A 24,491-nucleotide genomic window follows, 5' to 3' on the forward strand; every position below is an offset into this window, starting at 1 on the left:
TATAGAATAAGGCTGTAAAGTAACAAAATGTGGAACAAGTGAAATGGTCTGAATGTGTATGTGGATTGACACTGCTAAAAATAATACATAAGCCGCATGCACAATAACACATGCATTAAATGTCAATCTCACCCAAACACGGATCAATATCTCCACATCACATCTATCCGTGTGTGTGTGTGTGTGTGTGTGTGTGTGTATACGTTCGAGCACAGTTCACAGTCACACATATTTTTAGGCTGTATGCAGGAAGTGTTGGTGTACATGTATGCATTCTTCCCAGTACAGAAGCTGTATAAGACTGATACAGTGTGTGTGTGTGTGTGTGTGTGTGTGTGCGCGCGTGCGTGCGTGCGTGCGTGTCTCCCAGGCAGGACGATGGCGGGGATGCTAGCTGATCACTAGCCCTGTTAGACAGCATTGACGTCTCCACCTCCCTCAAGGCTGGCACACTGGGGAGCTATTGATTACCATTAACCATCCATGTAGATGGCCCATAAAGAGCAGGTGAGTGAGAGTGAGCTGGGGGGGGGGGGGGGGGGGGGGGGGGGGGATACAGACTATAGAGTCCACAACCTCCTCAGACAAACTTGTCACAATAAATATTTCTGTGATATATATATATAGATATCTTCAGAGTATAGTAATATTTCCATTATTATATTATTATACAGTATTAAATGTTATTTTCATTCATAAATTGCGACTTTGTTATTATGACAGACAAATATAAGGGCACAACATTAATAAAAACAAGCAATCATAAAATTCACCATTAACGTCATATTTATTGTTATTTAGTTACTCAATAAAACATATACAGATATATACAATATGCAGGAAAACAGACAACTGCACTTTACATATTATTAAAAAAAGAAAACAGAAAAGAAACAGTTCGTAAGATGCCGTCACAGGCCTCCATCTATTGTTTCAGAAATTCAAATTCAACAGAAGCTTTATTTAAAGGTTACAAGATTGCCTAACACACAGCAAATGTTCTCTTATTTTACATGTGCAATACCAATATTCCTTTTTTCAAATCCCTTATTAAATGGTTCCTTGACCTCCCCTACAGTTTACATTGGCTGTATTGTATAACTGTGTTGGAGCCCAAGCTAAATAGAAGAGGAAATGAGTGAAAGAGAGGAATTTGTATTCAGGAATCCCTTTTTGCAGATACCCACACCAAAAATAAACTATTTCTCTCTCCATCTCCCTCCCACTCTTCCTCCCCCTGTTTCAGGGTCCAGGCCAGTTCTATTGGACCAGGAGGATGGTCTGGTGAGGTTGTGAGGTACAGTGTCTCAAAAGGTCCAGATCTCATCAGGTTCCTGTGTCTCTGGGTAACAATGGGGTTCCAGGCCTGAAGGAGAGGTCCTGGTGAGAGGGCTGCTCTCCTCTCCCTGTACCCCTGAGAGCCATGGGAGGGAGGAAGGGCTGGTTCACACACATATCCTCCAAACTCTGGCTGACAAAGACGATCAGAGTCCCTCAACGGGTGAATATGGGTCAGGGTGGTTCTGCTTGAGGCCATACCCAAGCCCAGTCCCAGTGATCTATACACTAGGCTGGGGGCAGGCATGGTGGGTGGTGCCACCTCCAACCCACAGAGAGAACCACGGCTAGGAGGTCACTGAGTACAGGTACAGGGTACAGCTGGTGAGGATGGGGTATTAATCACAGAGCTCCCAAATACTAAGAGACAACTTTCATGTCTAAAGAATGTAACAGAACAGAGACTCAACACTGCTATCCCAATACAGCCAAGGACATTTTGTCTTTCTGTTTTCTCAGTTTTAGTTTTTTCCTTTCCTCCATTGACATTTCTCCTTTTTTCTTCAAAAAACAACAAAAAACTAAAAGGATGATTTGAGGTTTCCCAGATGTGGGCACCACTGAATAGAGCCCAAGCTGTATAGTCCAGCGATGCATGAGTGAGTGTGTATGTGTTGATGTGTGTGTATGAGTGTGTATATGTCCTTCTCTCCCTGAACAGGCGAGAGCCAATGCAGACGCCTCATCATCAATACCTTTACATCATCCTCATCATCAATACCTTTATGTCATCATCAATACCTTTATGTCATCCTCATCATCAATACCTTTATATCATCCTCATCATTGCTGTCGTCTTCATTATCATCTGCCTCTGACTCTCTCCACCCCCCCCCCCCCCCTCTCTCTTTCTTTTGATCTTCCCTCCATCTCCTGGGCTGCCCTGGTTGTGTTCAGGTCAGGGCAGCCACGAAGGTCCCAAAGCGGTTGGAGATGTCGGAGTGCAGGGAGCGCCAAGAGGAGACGGGCCCCCCTCGGCCCTTACTGTCCCCCAGCTCATCTGTGCAGTGGACGGACAGGCACTGCAGGTGGCTCCCCCCATTGCCCCCTCCGGGCCCCGGGGCCCCCACCCCTACTCCAGCCTTACTCTGAGAAAGCTCTGACTCTGCACAGGAGAAACAAACACAGAGAGAGGAGAGGGTTAGTGAGTGGGCCAGCACTGAGGAACATTAAGGATACATTCATTCATCCTCAACAACCAAAATAAACTTCTTCAGTCAATATGTCAACACTAGAATTAATCATAAAATCCTATATCTAAATTTGATCCTAATTCTCATCCCACTCAAAATCTGTGCAGTAAAATTACCTCAACAACCCCTCTCCTTCTCCCTCTCCCACCCCCATCCTGCAGGCTGGAAAACGACAACGCTCTAAACCCATCCCCCACCTTCTCCTTGCCTATGAGGACCACACACACACACACACACACACACACACACACACTGTCGGTCCCGGTCACCCGTGCAAATGGGGAGCACTCCTCCCTAACCTCTGGTCATGAGGTCAGAGGGCTGTGAAGAGGCTGACCTTTAACTCTGCATGACCTAATTTACTGGTATAATGACCCTGCTGCAGAATCGACCCCACGTCACCAAGGTGTCAAACCCATATTAAATGGATCCATGCTTCCAGAAAATCCATATATAGGTTTATTGAAGGTTGTATAAAAATCAGCCGTGCAATTCTAGAGGGACATGGGGAACGCTGCCGGTTGAGATGCATAATCCATCCTCTGAGTCAAATCGCATGCGTTGTGTAAGAAAACATTTGCGAGAGGTAGATTGACGAGGACAGAAAGTGCTAGGCTAAATTATACGCATCTGCCATGATATAGACCAGCAGCATTCTGAGAGAGTAGGAGGGGCAGGAAGGAGAGAAGGGCAAGGAGTTAGAGGTAGAGATGACGGAAGAGAGAGGTTGTCAGACTCTTACTATCGCTGGTTTCAGTAAGCCCCATTGTTGAACGCAGCATTGCCTCATGCATTTGGGGTCTGCCTCCAAGCATGCTCTGAGCATTCTAAAAAAAGAGTGCGTGAACATGGTGGATACCTGCTGTAAAAATCAATCAGGCTATTCCCATCTGTCCTTAGCACTCAAAACACTGTTCTGCTGTGTTCCTCAGCCCCAGGTTGTTACTACTGCTTTGAGTGGGAGCGTAGCCGCAGAGACAGACAAGCTCTAAATAGCTCAGACATGCTGAGGTACAGGCGTCAGAGACAGGAGACTATGATACACACTCTGCTCTAGGCACAGGGCCTGTACATCACACCATCACTACTCTGATCTGCCCACCTCACTACTCAACAAAGTGACAGAACAGAGAGAGAGAAGAAGAGAAAAGATACTCTGACCTCAAAACACTTTCCTTTTTATCTCTTCTCTCTCTTCCCAAATGCTTTTTTGTTTTTCTCACTCTCTCTGTATATATTTCTCCCTTCTTTTACTTCCCTGGAGCAACTATGACACGGTGTTAACAACACGCAGCCAGAGAAACAAGGCCAGGTCAGGACAGAGAGTGAAGGAGGCAGGGTGGACAGGCTAGGGCCGGGAAGGCAGGGAGGTAGTGAGGCAGCCTTGCCCCCCAGCCTGTCTGGGGAGCGACCACTGGAATGGAAAAGCGGAGGGATTTGGTAAAAGGTCACGCAGCCAAGCTCCCGCCGCTCCCGCATCTCTATCCCTCCTCCTCCGCACAAATCACCCAAGGACTCTGGAGACTAAGCGGAGCGACGGTGGGGGAGAGAGGAAGGCAGAGGGGGAGGGGACGGGTGTGTGGGGCTGTGGGTGTGGGGATTAGTGGTGATGGTGGCAAGAGCCAGCGTTTGCCAGAGGGCCCTGCCATACACCTCTGCATGGCTGACACCCACACTCAGTGAGCCTGGACCACAACCCCCTCTCCAAGTGCTTCCTCCTACCCCCCACATACCATCCCCAGCACTGTGCCCTCCAGCACCCGCCGACAGCCCATGGTAGCTGGGCACAGCAGGGTCCACACCGGCCTGAATAGGCAGCCAAGCGTTCCCCTGGCTCTCTGCTGACACACAGCAATCTGACAACACAGCCACAAAACACACCGCCAACCACCGCCACTGCTGCCATATCCACACCAGCCCTCAGCTGCCGCTCCACACACAGTCTGCATGGTCCCAAAACAGACAGACATGGCCCCCAGCCTCATACATGCAAGGACAAGGACTGTAAACACACAGTCAAAAGCATCCACTCCCACTGTCCCAGAGCCATGCTCAGACGTGTGCTCATGTGACCACGTTACTTTATTTATCAAAATAAAAACATTAGCATTACCAATGATACTTTCACATAAACAATCATTTACAATGTAGTGATTGCCACCAGTTTCCTAGTTAAATTTTTTACATGTTTTTATAATCAAAACACTGTACCTCTCAAATTGTATTATTACAAGCAGAAAAACATTTTCCTTTTAAAAATACAAAGCTCTCCATTTAAGGAGTAAGCCTGTCAATTGTAGTGTATCTGTGGATATTTCTAGGTAATACCCTGGGAGCCGAGAGAGATGGAATTTTGGTGGAAAATCTACACGCTACACTTAAATGTTAAGCATTATCCACGGCACCATATTTGTTCAAAAGTGGAAACGGCAGTGTGAAATTCTACATCACACAGGCCTAAATCCCAAATCACCGTGACATTTTACAAGCTGTGGAATCTCTTTTCAATAAAACCTTGTTAAGGCTGTTCAATGACTCGCATTATTTTGCCATGCAGCGTACTGTTCATATCCACAGTGATATCTCAGTGATAGGCTGGCTATTCATTACAGAGAACGAGTGCTTAGCATCACACAGGGCGAATACCCAATAAAGAAGAAAACAATAATATCACAACCAACTAAGCTGAACCACAAATACAGTTAAATATCCCTAACCATATTACAAGTCAAAAAAGGTAAGCATGGCAATTCAAACGCTCCATTTTTTAATCCACCTCTATTCCTCTCCTCTTTCTAAAAGTGTGTGATTTACAGTGTGACTCCTCCACGTAGGCTTATAGAGCCGTCACACAGACACACAGACACAGCTCGTGACGATATACACAGATGAACAGCGCTTTCCACTAGCGTGCTGTGAAGAGAACACACACACGCACAGCACAGCACAGCACAGCACACTGCTCTGTTTCGGTTTTTCTCTCTGGCTGACACCAATATGTCGGAAGCTGACGGCCTGAATCTAGTGCACGTCATGCCATCAGTTCTCTAAGTCTGTAAACAACCCTGGGAAGGAATCCTTATTGAACGACAATAAATGTCATATTCTCACAATCTAACTATAATTGCCAACCTAAACATTTTATTAAACGATTCATGTAAACTGATGAAGCTAATGGTAATTATTATGTTGTAAATGCAGTTAAAAATGATAGTTAAATGCACATTGTGTACCAAGTCCTTGTGCAGATGTGTGCATTAGAAACAAAGTCTATGCTAAATAACACTATGTATATGTGTGTCTTGGTGTTCGCTGGTCTCTCTTTCGGAGCCAGAGAATTTCACAGAGCCGTCACATTGATTTCCGAGGTCCATTCTGTCCCAAGCTATACTTCTATGACGACACTTCACCTTTAACCCTGTGCTCCCCGGGACTCGACCTTACCCTCACCGAACACAAACCAGCTCTCTGGTGAAAACACCTAGAGGCCTCTGCTCCTATGACAGTGAGTGAATTCAGATCAGATTCCTGTAGCATAACAACCATAGAATTAGAAATTAGAAGACATTTCATTTAATAGGATCGCTATGATAAAAAACTAACACTAAGGACATTAGAGAAGATTCTAAGTTCGGGAGCACAATGCATCTAAGGAGTGATGGTAAAGAACACAGAAAAATGATGTAACATTTCTGTTATCATAGAACATACTTTAAAGGTTAGTCATTTAGGTCTTTAACACGTTTCCTGAAGGCTCATGGTACCTAAGAGCAGGACATGTGATCCGGCGCCTCTCTACTGCACTAAGCAGACCGACCAGCAGAGCAAGGCTTCACATTAAATCACAATCACCAAAATATATATACAAAATCATTAAGTTATCTGCTTTCAACTAGCTTGGTGAGGGGCTACAGGAATCCCTGTGTGAGGAATACGGGAACTACTGGAGGTATGACCCAGGTATCTGATGGTGGCCTGGGGGTTGGTAGTTGGGAGGCATGGGAGGCCTTCTCCGACCCCCACTCAACCCCACTGCCACAGGTTGACCTTTCCCCTCAAAGAAGGGTGGATATGGAGGGGGCACATTTCTCAAGCGAGGGCACAGGGGTTATTTTGGTTTGAATTTCCTCTCTGTTCCCTGGCCTGCAACAAGAAGGAAAAAAACTTGCCCAGGCAGGCAGGCCTTGGCCCGGTCGCTCCTCCTCATCCCTTCTCTAGTAAACTCTCTCCCTTCAGCCATCCCCTCGTACACACACACCTCCCCCTCAGGCTGCAAGACGCGCTTAGGAAACTAGACACAAAAGGGAACACGGGAAGTGATTTAGTACCTCCTGCATAAATCAAAACCATGTCCAGGACCTGTCATCCATGTCATCCAAGTAGGTGACATATTGATCTACGTCTCGCTCTCTATTTTGTTTCAGCCTGTCACTACACACTCTGTGTATGTATTTTTGGCCCATTTGGAAACCCCAACCACTCATGAAAACAGTGGAAATGTAGGGATTAGGAGCATCTGCTAGGGAGACGCTAGGAGAGGAGGGGGGTCGGAATGGGTTTAGGGGGCTGACTTGCACAGCCACAACCCTTAACATACAATCCCTATTTCAGCTAGTCCTCAATGTGGGAAGGTAGCTGGTCAATTCAAGGAATCTTACACTTTCATGTTTTTGTGATAGAAATAGTTTAACGCTTGAAATCAAATGACTGAATATAATTGACTGAAATAATAATTATCCTGTTATTTATTTATTAATTAATTGACCCTTGATTGAAGAAAATAAAGATTTACTTGGAAATGTACATATAATGTCTTCAAAATAATTAGCACTGGTTGCACAATTATTCTTTTTTATGTCAAATATAATCACTCCTTTTCCATTTCCAAGATAACAACACAAAGTTGAAAAAACACAATGTTAAAACTGTAAATAAAATATAATTATAATTATTGAGTTAAAGGTGATATTGCTGTGTGGTATAATGACAGTATTAAGCTTTAGTGATGACAGTTCCACTGTTGAAAAGACTCAAATGTGCTGTTTAAAAAAATCTGAACCATTGTTTCTAACATCCGAGTATCTAAACTGCCCTAAAAAAAGAAATAAGGAAGGTCCAGAGGATGGAATTGTGGAGAAAATGTAAGACTTATTTTCTCTCTTTCTCTCTTTACAGTGAGGCAAACGACAGCCATTACCATCTTGCTCGACCTCGCAAGTCGAAACCTAAGATGTTCCCAGAAAAAAAGAGAAACTTCTTTCCATCTCTCTCGCTTTCGCTAGTACTCGATCAGTCTCTCCTCTTCTCTCCCAAGAGAAACAGCTCTGGTGTCATAACTCATTTGTCAATTTTTCAATACGAATTAAAGAAATCTGACGAATACCTGTATGCCAAATAACATAACTGCTGCTGGCATTATGACAACACCTCCACACGCAGGCACACACGCACGCACGCACGCACACACACACACACACACACACACACACACACACACACACACACACACACACACACGCACACACACACACACACACACACACACACGCACACACACACACACACAGCCTAGTAGCTTTAGCATGGTACACCTCTGCTGAACAGAGGGAGTGTTAAGGATTATAATCTATTTAATTGATAAAGACAACTTGCATTTCTCACAAACTATGTTAAAATCATCTCGACAGGGATTGTTGGTAGCTACATATAAAAATATACATCATTTTCTACAGGAATAGTAGATGCCTTGTTTTTTCCAGTCCCTCTGGGCACTGGCTTATTAAGACCCTGGACATTAGGAAACGTGTCACATACATCCAGGCAACCGGAGCCTACGGTGCCCACCCCCCCACCCTGCATCACCCAGACAAACTCAGCCTTCCATTCCAAGGGGAATATTCACACCCACACACACAGACAAGTTTGATTTGATTTCAGCGCTCTTCCCCAGGGAAAACAAAACACTGCTATTTTGAAGAGTCAGAAATCCAGCTAGCAAAAGGCATGGAACCTTTGTTCCTCTTTTTCTCTCTACATCAGTCACAAAGACATTTTTTAACACGCCTCCTTTGACTGTCACTGGTGGTAAATGTATTGCAAAGGCCTCAGCATTCAGTGGATACACACATACACAGTAACATCTAGACAATCAAAACTACAGGCAGAACTACAAGCAGAAACCATGTAATGTCCTGTTATGAGCTGCAATATCTATAAGACAGGAGACTACACACTTTCCCACAGCTTAACTATGCTACTACTGTACTCAGCTGGGCCGGTGTTATACGTGCTAGCAGTTCATCAGTAGTAGTGATAATTACAAATGTATTGGGGTCTGCTGTGGATGTACTACATACTAGCGGGGATTGTACTTCAAGCAGGCCAAACTGACGTAAAGCAGGCCAAACGGACGTAAAGCAGGCCAAAGGGACGTAAAGCAGGCCAAACTGACGTAAAGCAGGCCAAACTGACGTAAAGCAGGTCAAACGGACGTAAAGCAGGCCAAACGGACGTAAAGCAGGCCAAACGGACGTAAAGCAGGCCAAACTGACGTAAAGCAGGCCAAACTGACGTAAAGCAGGTCAAACGGACGTAAAGCAGGCCAAACGGACGTAAAGCAGGCCAAACGGACGTAAAGCAGGCCAAACTGACGTAAAGCAGGCCAAACGGACGTAAAGCTAAAATAAGTTGTGATGAACCCTGACATAACTTGTCAGATAATTTATCATACTGTGATGAATTCTCAGAGCTGGAACTGAGAGAGGTGTGACTACCAGCAACTATTTCCATTTCACTACAAATCAGAGAGTCTATTCCAGCATACAAGACACCTGAGCAAAGGTCTGAAACCACAAGCCTGTGACCAAGTCTGCATAAATCAAACATGATGTCACACTATCGAGATTCCATGTCTTCATCACACACACATACACCTCTGGTCCCTCCAGCTGATAAACCCACACTATCGAGATTCCATGTCTTCATCACACACACATACCCCTCTGGTCCCTCCAGCTGATAAACCCATTTACATGCGTCTCATATTTGTCTTAGCCCCGGTAACTGTCGATGAGGGGGGGGGGTAAGGAAGAACAAACACACTTACATGGTGAAAGCAGTCCTAATGCCCACTGATTCATGCTGATAGTGTAGGAATTGTGTGACATTCCTTCAACCCTAGGGATCAATTCACAAAGGGAGACAGAAATTACTTTGTGAAGAGACATAAGAAAATAAATGCATAAAAATGAGGAAAGGTCCAACTTAAAATATCTCAAAGTCTGCACTTTTGCGCCGTTTCCGGCTATAGCAATAATATGTTCCTCACAAAAGACACGACACACACACCTCACTAGCCTCTCTGTATCTGTCAATAACCAAGTTATCTCACAGAAGGTGCCAGAGGATGAATTGGCACTTTTGAGAACAATATTACCAGGGCTAATTGCTATGATTATGATAATGATCATTATTACTGCAGTATGGGAGAGTGCAGAGAACACTATGCTGCCTGGGTGTGTGTTGTTAAGGAAGTCAATACGCAACGCCTTGCAAGGAGGGATCTGGAACATGGACCGCCCCAAGCTGTTTTCTCTTCATTCAAACACATGTCAATCACATCTATTTTCTGCTTTAAGAAAGGAAAAAAGGGAAATAAAAATGACTCATGTGATTTATGAGTTGTCGCTGGAATGAAATGTCAATACGATAAGTATGATTTCAACAAACTAAGAGAGGTGGGAAGGTGGGGTGGTCTTATATATAAAGGAATATTCTCCTTTCTTCCTAGGTCTCTTTAGGTGGCATGTCAATATGCCTGTTGCGCTGGATTAAATTGCCTCCTAATCAGGGTGTCTAAGCATGAAAAGTCCCCTCTCTACCCACTGCTCTCCTACACATGCCAACAGCAAGCCAGCGCATGCTCTAACTAATAGTCACTCCACCACCACTAGAACAGTCACTCTGTTGCATGAGACACCGTATTAATCCAGAGGACAGATCCTGGCACAGTATGTACAAAGTGATAACACACACCGTAAATAACTTTCCCTGTGTGGTCAAACCGGAAGCAAAAACTCAAAAAAAGAAAACCAACTGAATCATTTCCTAGGGCGACAAGTTGCTTGTTATCAAGAGTGTGCACGTCTTTCAGAACAAACCGTCAGGTCCTGGCTATAATATCAGGAGCAGAGAAGGAGGGACGAAGAGGGTACAAGAAGACGAGATAGAGAAAAAGAGATGAAAAAGGAGGGGGAAATGCATTCTCATCATTTTGCTGAAAACGCAACCAAGTACCTTCATTCACATATACACCCACTGGCATACGGAGGCCATACAGTATATGGGCCTCATGCCTACAATAGACATGACTATTGTCTTAGTGAATAGCCTTGGCTGAATGGCAGTTTATCACACAGACAGAATAAGCTACGGGCGGGTCCAATGGGGGAAGTTACTGACAAACACATCAGTCTCTAAACAACCACAGTGGGAACTCATACAGGGAGAGCTGAGACACACAGGGTAAACAGACATCAACACAGAAAATACAACACAACACACTCCCAAACAGGCAAGCTGGACTTTCTCATTATCTATGCTCAATCTCATATTTTTCTTTAACAGTATTGTTTAATGCAACAATATTATCAAATCCCATATACCTATGAGGCACTTCTGGCACCACGTTCTGGCCTGAAAACATCCCCCACTACCTCCATTAACTATATATATGCGAATACAGTCTGTTCTGTGATCCCAACTCCTGCACTGGCTGAGACCTCACCTATAGTCACAGAGCCCCAAACACCACAGCTCCTGTCCTCCCCATGCCACTACCACCCGTACCCCTGCTATAGACACAGGGAGGCCTATTGCCAAATGTCACTTCAACCATCCCCCTCCCCAAATAAACAGAGGCCCATAACCCACCTGTCTCAATTGGGCAGTTAAACTCAACTTCCCATAAAAACACTGAATGCAGTCTATAAAGCGCCCAAGTAACACAATCACTCAGGACTCCCACTATTAAAGCTGTTCCCAGGATGTAAGGACCTACGCAGGCCCCCCCCTCTCCAGCTTCCCCAGATTCAGGACACTGTGATGGGGTATAGGACAGGGGCATGAAGACAGATACCAAGAGAGTGGGTTGCCACAATATTAAACTAAATTGGTTTTAGTGGTGCACAACACCTACACACGGGTGTCATATGATCAATTCCAAGGGTGACATAGAGAAATTTGCAAAATGCAGAAAGAAACGTAACTTCAATACAAAAAAACATATGATCAGACCACAGCAAAATGTGCTGTGTATTCAATTGAAATGTGTGATCTTAAAACGTTTGTATTGATTAGCCACATCATGCAGGAATTATAGAAAGGAACCATGATGAAATTGTGTGAAAAAAAGTGTTATTTAAAAAAAATGGTAGACCAGCTATCATTAGCATTATAACATTATTATTATTACTACTATTATATAGGATAGGAACTATAAGTTATCTTGTGAACTATACTGAGAACCTTGATAACTAACAAGACAATTCGAAAAACATTTTTTATTTAAACTGTCACTGTAAATCTTAGGCTCAGGCAATGACCATTAGTGTTCACCTGTTAACCAGCTGGTGGACTTGCAACAAGACATCAATAACAAACATAAATAGATTCCACAACTTAAAAAATACTGACGTATTCCTACATTCAACAATATTTTTCTTTCACTTCTACGGAGCTCAAGTTCAAATTTCTATGACAGGGTCGTCAAACTCATTCCACAAAGGGTCAAGTGTCTGCGTTTAAAAAAATTAAAATGAAGACCTAGACAACCAGGTGAGGGGAATTCCTTACGAATTAGTGACCTTATTTTGTCAATCGTATACAAGGGTGGAGCGAAAACCCGCAAACACTCGGCCCTACACGGAATAAGTTTGACACGTGTGTTCTAATGAAATCTTCCAAAATAACTTTCAGAATCCTGGTCTTTAGCATTTTCCAAGAGAATATAACTGTTCATCGATTGTGCCTATAGGGGTAATATTTACTAGCCTACTGAATATGTGCAACTAAAACCATAAGGCCCTATTTATCTTTATCTGACGCGTAGCGTTTCGTTGAATGGATAGGATTTCGCGCGTCTCTTGAAAAACATCCAATTCAATCTCAAAATCCAGCAACACACCTCAACCCTTTTTCATCTTTGCCGTCTGCAGCACTCAAATGAGAAACTGTCAAGATCCGTGATTTGTGCTAACTAGCTATCGATCGAGCCGAGCAGCATGGGTTTTGTGCTTGCAAGGAGCTGAATTGAGGAAGGAAAAAAATGTGCGGAGATAGGAGAGACGAGAGAGAAATACTTTAACAAAATCGAAGTGGCTGTTGCTGTGCATTTTCTGAAGAATAAGTGCGCCTTGCCAAGACATGTGGATCTTGAAAAAATGAACTATGGACAAGGCGAGAATGTGTCTGCCTGGTCTGGTTGACTGCTCTGCCTCCTAAACAATGCGCTATGACTCCAGATTCCGTGCCCTGCGCCCCCCTCTCCTCTCAGCTCCCGCAGTTAGCCAGAACAAAGGGATAGTGAATACGCGCTGGGGGCTACCTATTCACAAGAGAGTTTTGGTGTCTCGTCTCTGGCGGTAGCGATTTAATAACGTCTCACTGCGACCTACCGCCTTTTGCAGCACTGACTGACTACCATTTCATTCTTGCTATAGATTTTCAAATGTCTATAGAAAAAAAGAGTGGCCTCAGAAAACAATATCGAGACACAAAAGACATTACAATTGCACAGAAAAATATTGCGACATAAAATACGACATAAATCAGCAATATTGAATTCATAATTTAAATATTTATTTGAAGTAGGTTTTGATTGATGAAGGAGCAGTCAATAAAAAGTAACTTCAGCACTGGATTAAATTGAAGGGAAAAAATGTGCTTTAAAAAAAAATAATCCTGTTGTAGCTATAGCACAGTCCTAATATAAACAATAATAGGAAATAATAATAGGTCATAATAATAATTATTATTGTTATTATTATTTTAAATGCATGTTATTTCATTTCCTATTTATGAAATAAAACAAACCAGATGCCTTATGTATGACCGGTAATCCAAAAACAGGAGAACATTTTTTGTGTTGTTAATGTCAAACCTTGATTGACAGGATTTCAAACCGCTTACGCAAAATGTTTAAAGTGCCAGCCAGCGTCTCTAATCACACTATACCAATTTCAACAAGCACTTAAAATTAAAGGCTACAACAGTTTCGTGGCATAGGCTACTAGAATACTAGAATTTACATTTGTTCGTGAAAAAATAAGCATTTGTATCTCACGACCAACCATTTTATTCCTGAACCATGTTGGCGAAAAAGTGGTTGGCAATAGTCTACAATAAAACCAAAAGTTTTAAACAAATTAGAAAAAGTGAATGACGCATCCATTATTATTATAGTATTATTTTCTATTAGTATCATATTATCATGTTCAATGAAAATCTGTTCTTCGAGGACACATCATATTTAGGAGAGAAAAAAGGTTCGAAATAATAAAGATTAAGGTAGGCTACTCTTGTTTATAGTAATATCACTCTTCTTCATATATCCTGACAATGCTGCCCTTTCCAATAGTAGGCTAATCTAAAATCAATCCACTTTCTCCAATCCCGTTTATTATCCCATAGTAATAACAAAAACCAACAGACATGTATGGAGGGGAAGCCCTGCTGTGAAAACGCATCTCAGAAACCTATTAATCTTCTCAGTGTAGTTGTTCACCCTGAAAACCCTGATAAAGCACCACAGGAAATGTTTACTTTTCTCGCGCTGTTCCTTTGAAGTTCCTCAACAATAGAATAATCCATAACACGCACCAAATGATAATTTAATGTTTATTTAGAACCACAATAAATCCGTTTTAAAATGTTTTCCTGATTAGGGCTTTTTTTTATTTCGAATAGTTAATTAGCCTGTGGTCCAATAGCCTATCCCCTGTGTAGTCCTATAGGCACACAGAAAAACATAATAAATTATTTATGTATTTTTCTAGTCTACATATAAACCTCGATATACCTGATCTACCTGTTTCCACAGAACAGCTACTTTCAAATAACTGCAGACATAGGCTACGCGCACAAAGGAAGTCCCGACTTATTTTAGACTAGCATTCATATCATTTTCTGCTCATCGGGGATGCAAAACAACATTGGGCTTATGTGCTGATATGTTGAGTGACAGCCTTAGACGGATGTGTGTGTGTGTGTGTGTGTGTGTGTGTGTGTGTGTGTGTGTGTGTGTAAATACAGCAATAAGACAGTACTAATCAGATAGTAAAACAAAGTGGGAAATATAACCATAGAGCATATTCATTTACCTTCTTTGCTGTTATTCTGGCTCTTGTTTTTTTCCCAGGGTGCCATGGCCTTGTCGTCCTCTGGCCCATCCATCAGGACCTTGTCACTGGGCACGTACCAGGTGGCGTGCTGCTCTGCCATCAGAGTGTCAAGGTCAATAGTGCCCATTGAGCCCTTCCCAGCATCCGGGCTGCAGCTCGCCAGCTCATTGTCTCCGTTCTGTGAGAGACAGTCACCACTCTTCTTGCCATTCTTCATGCCCAGAGGCTGGTCCTCTGAGATGCTGAACTGCTGGCGCTGCAGCTGGATCTGGGCCTGCAGTATCTCCAGAGGGTGGATGTCGTCCTGGCCAGAGGTGCTGGATGGGGTGCGTACCTGCTCCATCCCAGGTGTGCCCGGGTGACCAACTCCATTGCCACCTGTCCCCACACCAGCACTCAGTCCATAGCTGTCGGGTGTCGAGGTAGTGTGATTGGTGATGTCCTGCATGCCTAGGGGCTTCTGCCCATTCATCAGGCCCTGTTCCCCCCTTTGCAGCTTGGGTGAGCCGGTGATGTGCGGGCTGCGGTTGGGCTTGGAGGCAGGAGCACCTCCTGCATCTGAGCTAGAGGACACCTCATCCTCGTTGCCGTAATGGGCGCTGACATCATCAGGAAAATCTATGCGCGGTGAGTTACTGTTAGATTTGGTGACACTCTGAATGCCACTGTCCAGAGAAGACATCAGGTCTGCCTGGTCCCCCAGCATAAGGTCACCTCCTTTTCCCCAGGAGGGGGATGGGAGGGGTTTCTCATGGGGCGTACCCCCACCCCTCTCCCCAACGCCAGCTGAAGGGGGTTGCTGGCCTGGACTTACAACAGGGTTTCCGCTGTCAGAGGAAAAAAAGATCCCAGGGCTCACATGCCCGCTGTCCCTTTTTCTCCTCCCTCTCCCTCTCCCGTTCCCTGTTGCTGCTTTCCCCTCACTGCATGGGGTAGCGTCCATGTTGTAATTTGGGGAGAGGGCACTGGCTTCCCCCTGCAGCGTCTGGTTTTGACCTGCAGGCTTAATGTTGCTATTCCCGTTGCCAGGCATCTGGCTGTTCTGGGAAGTGCCGCTCTGAAAATATTCAGGTACAGCACTGCCGGTCCCGTTAACTGTGCTGCTATTAATGTCCTGCTCCGTCTGACTCAGTTTTCGCTTGCCCTCATTTTGGTTCTTCTTGTTGAATGTTACGTTTAGGTTGGGGGCCCCTAGGCTAGCTATCATGTTCTGGCAGGCCGTGGAAAGGGCCGCCAGGCAGCTCTGTCCAAAAACATTGTCTTTAGTGCTGGTTTTGCTAAAGTTCCCCAGGGAGAGTGCCCCAAGTTTACTGACAGAGGATCGCTGGCCTGGGGGGAACTCAGACTGTGGAGGGTAGCTCCCTGGTGAGGTGTTCACCCCCTGGGGATTGCTATGTGGTGCCCCCTGACGGTTAACCCCTCCATAAGGAAACGTTGATTGAGATCCCATGGGAGGCCCGGCAGGGAAGTCAGTCGGCCGCCTCTCTGATGGTGCGTTGGGGTGTCCTACCCCGGCTCCGGGGGACTGCATCTGGGAGAGATTGCCCATGTTGTTGCCAAACTGGGGGTGCATACCAGGAGAGTGGAGAGCCTGAACGTGTCCATCTCCAGGTATCCTCATTGGCTCCTGCATGCCCATCCCATTCATGCCCGGCCTGAACATCATACCGACTCCGTTCTGCTGCAGCCCCATGTCGTGGGCTACAGCCTCCCCACCCGTTACCCCCATACGCCGCGACATGATCTCTCCTGGTGGGTGAGAACCGGGGAACCAGTTCTCCTGAGTTATATGAGGGTTCTGACCCTCAAAGTTGGGCATCCTGCCCCCATTCTCCCTGTCAAAGTTGGGCTGAGGCATGCTCCCCACTGGGCCTCCATGAACCATGGGGCCTGGAGGTACGTCGCCATGGTGACCCAGCTGCTGCAGGCTGGGCTGCCTCATCCTCTGCTGCTGGTTCCGAGAGGCCATCTGCTTGATCATCATGGCCGCATTCTGCCGCTGCTGCATAGACTGCTGCTCAGGCCCAGTGTGCTGGAGTGGACCCGGGGGGAAACCATCTGTCACAGGTGGCGTGAACTCCCCAGGTAGGCCAGGGTAGGCTGAGGGAGAGAGGTGGTTCTCCATGCCCTGCACATTGTGCATGCCACTACCCCACGTGCCGCAATTCTCCCCTCCGTGTGCGTTAGGGAACTCAAATCTGGGCCTTTTAGCCATGTTCATATAAGGAGAGTCAAAATGTTGCAGCCTCTGATTCGGAGGCTGTTGGGCAGGAGGAGGGGGAGCCGGCTGTTGCATATTAAACATGGGGTCCCCATAGGGGTGCAGGCCCCTATTTTCCAGTCTGTGAATAGGATATTCAAACTGGTTGTGTTGGACAGGCATCATGACACCACCGTCCAGCATGTTGGGGTTAATGGAGCCCGGCTCAGACTGGGGAGGCCGGGGGAGGCCTGGGGGGCATGAGTTCTGTCGCGCTATCAAACCAGCCTGCTGCTGCTGCATGAGAGGGTGTCTAGCACTGACCCCCAGCTCCATCCCCACGGAAATCTTACGGCCATTCCCAAAGCGCTCAAAAAACACTCCGTGCTGTGGGGGAGGCTGAGGCTGCTGGGGCTGTGGGGGTGGCTGCTGGTGCCCTTTGGAGATGCCCTGTATACCCGGTGTCCGAGCCATGGCAGGGTTTCCAGGGAAACTGCTACCGGCCACTGGCCTTCCTGGCCCAAAGTGGGGAAGCTGAGACTCTGATTCTGAGGGGGAAAATACAGGTACTTCAAAATGTCCAGTTGGGGGTTCGCTGGGGAAATTATACTCTAATCCTTCCACAGCACCCTGATTGGGCATCCGTCGAGGCTCCAGACCATGGGTCTCTGAGGAGGAAGAGGAGGGCAGACCATGGAAGGATGCTGCCCGGTTAGGTGACTGGTCCAGGGGTAGACAGGGGGCAGGAACAGCGTGGTTGCCGTTAGGGGGGCCGTTGTGCTGGAACTCAGACATGTTACCAGATCTCTGCTGCTGCTGCTGGGAGAAGCCGTCCGCTGCTTGGCCCTCAGCGATGGGGTCAAACCCCTCTCCAAAGCCCTGCTGAGGCCCCATGCCACTGTTGTTGTAGCCCATCAATCTGCCACCATGCAGACAGGATGATGCTGGGTCTGGGCCTCCAAAGTTACCATTGAAATGAGGGTGGTGTTGGTGAGGGTGAGACTGGTGGCCGTGGGGATGGCCTTGATGAGGTTGCTGGTTGTTGAAAAATCCATGCATGGGTCCTTGCTGCTGCTGTTGCTGCTGGAGTCCGCTGCCTGCATGCATGTCCGAGTGGCCCCGTGGGTGAAAGCCACCGTACTGCTCCCCATTCATGTTCATATTGAGCCCGAGCATCGGGGGCTCGTTCAAAGGGCCCATGCCCGGCTCCACGGCTCCTGGCGGGCCTCCGGTATGAAAGCCGGGGCTTTTGTAATGGGAGCTCATGTTCAGTCTTGGCTGGTTTATGTTTCTCTCTGACTGGCCAGGGTTTATGCTATTAATCTGAGAACCAAACTGCTCCAGCCCAAACATACTTCCAGATATCAATCCTGCATGACAGCCAGCTCGCCTGGCATAGGCAGTCTAGCTTTAGTCTGGTTTTCTGTGAATCTCCACACAAAAAAAAGAGGACAAAAACGAAAATAGAAGAGAATGCCCCAATAGATATTTTGATATCTTAAAAGTTCTGATTTAAAACGTAGCCAATGGATCTTAAATCGGTTAACTCACCCAATAAGTTCTCATAGTTTTTTCCAATATCCAACTTGTCCCTAAAGTGTTGTGGCGAAAATAAACCGGAGAGGACAACGAAGCAAGAAAATACAGTCTGTCCTTGCTCGTTTCCGTCTATTTCTATAGGCGTTTGATTATTCCTTTAATTTACAAATGATACAAAATATTTTTCGCTTGCAATGTGACTTTGATATAATATCATATTCCAAAGTTTTCTAAGCAAATTTCTTCTTTACAAACTTGACAAAAACCCCTCCTTTGATTTATGATGACAGAGATCACAAGGCTTATGAAAATTGAAATAAACACATAACTATCTTCTTCGTCCACTTCATTATTCCAGTTCGTCAAATGTCCCAGGACGCACAGTTTGGAGTGTCCTTTCAAGATCCCATTCTATAGAAATCCACCGGCAACCTGCACAATTCTAATTGGTCGTTGTTTTGCAATCAAAAGAAAACATTTCCCACAGTTCTGTGTGAAATGTCTTATTACTGAACTATAAGCAATTTTACAAGTCCGGAGGGAAAATCCAGCCCAGTCATGATGGCTATCTGGAGAGCCGCTTTTGCACCACCGTGTCCCGGAGCCTCCAGCACTCACTACCCGCACTCCACCATCACAAAGCGGCTTGACAGCATAGTCCAACCTGTCCTGATCATGTGCCCACCAAGCGCCCAGAAGGCGCGGAACCTCTATCGGCTGTTTCCCTCACTCTCGCACTCTGTATGCTATACCGCACTCCTTTTGCTCCCGATTCTGATGTGGTCTATTCCAGCTTGGAGCGATTCAGAGATAGATCACACTCTTGTCTGGCGCTTGGCGCTGTGTGAGATCAACGCATTCAGGGAACCAGCAACAAGTTTTGCATTTCTGCAACCAATTCCATCCATGAGGTCCTCGCCAATCGGAGGCTGCGGAGCGCCAATGCCGAGGGAGGGACCATCTTTTAAGGTGGTCCAAGATGTGGATAAGAAACACAGAACGAGAGAGCAACGTCGTGTATTTTAAAAGAGCGCCGTTCTCAAATAAAGTGTATTCTTGCCCATGTCAGGTGTTACTTGCTCCATTGTATTTTAAATGTATGATCTATATAGCCTATGCAATATAAACTTTCATTTTTTGTTTGAGATCAATCTCTTTGTGGGTTTTTAGATCACATACACTTGTGAATGAATAAACGCCTATATGTTAGTATAAATGAAGCCTATGTTATTTCCTTAATTGTTGATAGAAATGGAGATGTAGAAAATGAATTGAAACTCAGTCAAAGGGAAATGGTCTCACAATAGCTTTTCTTAAACAAATGCCGGAGCACAATCACTGGCCCGGAGTTTGTATTGTCAACGCAAAACAGATTAACATTTCCATTCAGATTAACTCGACTATTACCATAAATCTGTTTACTTTATAAATGAATAATTCAAATCACCATTTATCTTATGTTTATTGGAATGAAGGGGACAGCCGGCAAATTAAACGACCAAGTCAACCTTTCTAAAACGTAGACTCCTGTAATACTGATGTTATTATAAAAACTCTGAAAATAACAATCAAATGTAAATGCATCATGCTATTTTCAGAAGCGTGATAGGCCTATCTATAGACTAATCCTGCAACATTGCCCTCTGAGGTCTTTTAAACGGACTGGCCTATTGTTGCACAAGAGGGGGTGTTCTTTGATTTAAAGCCTGCTGCTGAGAGATAAGATGTATCCGATCAAAATACAAGCGCCAGTGATAATAGTGATATATTGATGTTTCACATCCCATCGCGACAACAGGGCTGTAGAACTATTGAAATGAATATGGCCCTATGGACGATTGAATGTTCATGTATTTTAGGTGATAGGCAAGTCAATAGTTAGAGTGTGTGTGCGTGAGAGAGAGAGAGAGAGAGAGAGCTAGAGAGAGAGAGAGAAAGAGAGAGAGAGAATTGAAATTGAATTGAAATTGACAGACAGAGAGCATTTGTTTGTTACCCCACGAAAAAAATCCCCCTTAAAAGATCAATGGCATCGGATCTACTGGATTGTGTTAGGAGGATACCATAATCGATAACAATATTTGCACTCTATAATATCTCACATATACGTGTTTTCAAGTTTGGGCTTTACGGATCCGCAGGCTTGAAATGGTAGGCTATCAACTTTTACAAAAATAAAAAGTAATCTCTTGTGAAATATGCACTGTTCAAATAAGTAATGCACGGAAAATAGACCATAAACCACAGTGAACATGTCATGTTATTTTACTGTTTGCTAAATATATTACAGCAATTCAAATATAATGTCCTCATCAACTTTTGTAGCCTACCCTATATATAGTTCTAATAATAATGTGTTTGAAAGAAGTCTTCAAGATGATTTACCTTTGCGCTTCTATTAAATTAACTCTCATTCAAAAGACATCCAGCTAATTGCCCAAGTTAATGTTTTTTCTAAATTTCAATTTAGACAGGCGCATCTGCAATTGCACAGGATGCACTTTGTCGATCATAAAAGGACCCGTCCGACAAATTTAGATATAAATGGAAATAGTTAATGAAAAAAAAAATTAAACTCCAGATTCTGCTTTGTTTCCTGTGGTGCGCTTGGGTTCTGATCTGGCGCTCTTTGACGCGTTGGATCTAAATTGTCACACCGTGGGATTGAAAGATTTCAGCAATGTTAGTGTTTTTCTTTTGCAATTTAAGAATAATTGTAGAGTATTAAGTATTAATTTAGCTGCCAGCCAACTCCTACTCTCCATTGGACGATGTTTTCACTCCCTACAAAAAAAGAAATGGAATAGGCTACATGAAACCAAATATGACTAAAATAGTTTGTTGTGAAATATGCAACAATTTGAAAGACAGTCAGCTCCGTTGTAGGATAGTTTTTCTTATCTTATGTCTACCATACCCTGAGCGTTTTTGTACTACTCCCCCATTCCTCTAATGTTTAGTTAATATGGAACTAGAACGTATCTGAGATAAGTATATGGTGTTGCATATTTCTATTTAATCTGAGATTATATGTTCTAGGCTACTACTGGCCTACCAATAGCCTATTGCTTATTCATTTTTCAACGCATATATCATACTCTATTCATGTGTTTTATATATAGGGAGTGGAAAACATAGCCTACCACATATGTAGGACTAACATATCCATCCTTGTGAGTTTCTCGAGGGGTACGGTGATTTTTTGTTTGTTTGTTGTCTGAATAGGACTAGTTCCTCGAGAGGTGAATAAGAGTGAGTATTTCACTTCTATCAAAAAGGCACAGTGCCACCTAGCGTTAGACATCAGAACAAGGTATTGAGACAGCATCAACAGCGTATGAGGTGAAGGCAGGAATAATATACTTTCGGTATACCTAAGATTATGTTGCCAGTGCTAGACCTATATCAAATAATCTTTGAAATAAAGTTGATATCATGGTATCTACATTTTAAAGCCTGCTCTGTTTTGACTTAAGTGATAAAGCGATGTACAGTACACAGTTAAGGCCTCCTTTTAGAGAGAGAGAGAGAGAGCAAGAGAGAGAGAGAGAAATAAATAAATAGATAGTGAGAAGCAAGCGGGGAGTTTGTGCTATCACGTTTCCTGCTCCCTTTGAACATTGCACTCCTCCTAAACAAAGAGGGCTTTTGCCAGGGGTGAACCCACAGATGAATTTCAACCAAAGAATTGTAATTTTACCTCGTTAAAATGATTATGATATGATATAATTAACTAATTTGGAAGTGTTTTCACAAAAGCAGACTTTTCTGGGAAAAGCCCACACTTCATTTTATCCACAAGAGGGTTTGTATCACCAAGTGTCTTTCCCACAAACTTAACCCCTGATCCAAAACTCAAGTCAAAGCAAATGTGTGCTATGAAACTAGCCAGTAATGCAAGTGTCTGAAATAAAAAATTATATACAACATGTCACTGAAAGGATGTTCACTCAGTACATGCACTGTCATCTAGACAGCATTTTCTCTCCGCCTGAACCCCCTAGGTATAGTTGGCCAGGTCTGAGATGTCAGACGAGTAGATTCAAAAGGTGGACACCTACAGAGGGGACAAAAGGGAGGCCAGGTTAGGGGTGAAAAGGTGGGGTATCGTTTTAACATGGCCATGAGGATTGTAACTCTAGCAGACAGGTGAAAGTACAGGGACAGGGAGTGAGGCAAAAGAGAAGAATAGCAGGAGTGGACAGATTTTCTCACACAAATATTCTGCAGGGAAAGAAAATAGGTCTAAAGTGTGCTGAAGCAGGCCCTCCATCAGACCCTGCCTTCCGCCCAGGGGAGCAGGCTGTGTGCCAGGGCAGGGGTTATGGGCAGAGTGGTGGACAGGCCAGGGGGTGCCAGGGGTAGGGGCAGGCAGGCTCTGGGGTGCTTGGGGCACACGCCAATGCAGCTGACAGGATGTTATGTGAAGGAGAGGAGCACAGCGCTCGGAGAGAGATAAACAGAGCAAGAGAGCTAGAAAGAGAGAGAGATGTGAGCAAGTGTGTAGCAGTATACTGCTCGTCAGGGAGTTTGGAGTATGCTTGATGATGAATTCACTACAGAATGAAGGCTGATGGAACAGTGTAGGATCCTGAGATGTTGCAGCATCACCTGGGTTTTACCATAGCAAACATTATACACTCTTATTACTGGGTTTTACCATAGCAAACATTATACACTCTTATTACTGGGTTTTACCATAGCAAACACCATACACTCTTATTACTGGGTTTTACCATAGCAAACATCATACACTCTTATTACTGGGTTTTACCATAGCAAACACCATGCACTCTTATTACTGGGTTTTACCATAGCAAACATCATACACTCTTATCACTGGGTTTTACCATAGCAAACATCATACACTCTTATCACTGAGTTTTACCATAGCAAACATCATACACTCTTATTACTAAGTAACCTTTTACTGCAGTGGGCCAAATCAGGGTCACACAGAATGTCTAGGTAGTCTTACACAAATCTACACTGAAACAAAAGTATACAGTTTACACACATGGTTATGGGCTTAGAAAAAGTACACAAATGTAACATGTCAGATACAGATTACAAATGTTTTCAATGTTAAGTTTGCATCCCAATATTACACTTTATATACTGTACATCACAGAAGACTGAAATATAACAAAACCGCTTGACATAGAAACACAGAATTTTATGTGTTCTAATTTATTTTACTTGATTATGAAATAATGAAAAATATGAATAATATTCCACCCATGAGGACACTAGAGAGCAATTTGGTCATGTGACTGCAGGAATTAAAGTGAGCTTAAAGAGCAACTTGGACATTTTGTCTTATAGGAGTGGTTGATTCATAATGATTTATTCTTAAATTCCATGAACTTGGATTTATTTCCATTTTCCATTTCAGTATTTCTAACGTGCCTTGTTTCTAACTGCTCAAAATAATTGTAACTCTGACCAAACTTAACATGAAGAAAATACACCAAGATTAGTCAAACAAACTAAACTTCTCCTTTACCCTCAGAGTTCTCTGTGATGATGAATCCAGCATGACAATGGACAGTCCTGAGGCTGCTCACCACTGTCACATTTCCACACATTTCTATAGTGATTTAATAGCCAATTTGTCTCAATATTCTGCTCAATAAGACAAGATAGTCAAAGTAAATGTCCCTCATTGCCCCTTTTTTAATGGCTGGTGTTAACACGGCTCTTCCTCAGTTAGACATATATCACCAAGGGGGCGACACCCAAAGTGACAGTTCCTTCCCTTTTTAGGGTCAGCGTCCTGTGCAGTGGGGAACTGTGCAGCAGTCTCTCTCTGTCCTCAGCTGT

At 44.2% G+C, this 24,491-nt stretch overlaps 1 protein-coding gene across 4 annotated transcripts; it reads right to left on the reverse strand.

Moving 5' to 3' along the window:
• Positions 1-768: 768 nt before the first annotated feature.
• On the reverse strand, positions 769-19,558 carry LOC139389580 (transcriptional activator MN1-like). 4 transcript variants are annotated; one of them, XM_071136405.1, is made up of 3 exons: positions 14,909-19,516; positions 9,637-9,707; positions 769-2,443 (listed from the first exon to the last, which is right to left on the reverse strand). In XM_071136405.1, the coding sequence occupies exons 1-2, from the start codon at positions 18,480-18,482 to the stop codon at positions 9,667-9,669; spliced, it is 3,615 nt and encodes a 1,204-aa protein (XP_070992506.1). In that variant the 5' UTR covers positions 18,483-19,516; the 3' UTR covers positions 769-2,443; positions 9,637-9,666. The 4 variants fall into 4 exon arrangements, with proteins under 4 accessions (XP_070992506.1, XP_070992503.1, XP_070992507.1 ...); XM_071136404.1 differs by lacking the exon at positions 769-2,443 and adding an exon at positions 6,750-6,822 and having other exon boundaries at positions 14,909-18,711; XM_071136402.1 differs by lacking the exon at positions 9,637-9,707 and having other exon boundaries at positions 14,909-19,558.
• Positions 19,559-24,491: the final 4,933 nt, after the last annotated feature.

The sequence above is a fragment of the Oncorhynchus clarkii genome, chromosome 30 (assembly GCF_045791955.1).
Source record: "Oncorhynchus clarkii lewisi isolate Uvic-CL-2024 chromosome 30, UVic_Ocla_1.0, whole genome shotgun sequence".
Classification (NCBI taxonomy): Eukaryota; Metazoa; Chordata; class Actinopteri; order Salmoniformes; family Salmonidae; genus Oncorhynchus; species Oncorhynchus clarkii.

Coding starts and splice junctions, on each gene's coding strand:
- LOC139389580 (XM_071136402.1), bottom strand. CDS start 18,482: ATGTTTGGGCTGGAGCAGTTTGGTTCTCAGATTAATAGCATAAACCCT. Junction 2,444..14,908: donor CCAGAATAACAGCAAAGAAG/GTAAATGAATAT, acceptor TCTCCTGTGCAG/AGTCAGAGCTTTCTCAGAGT.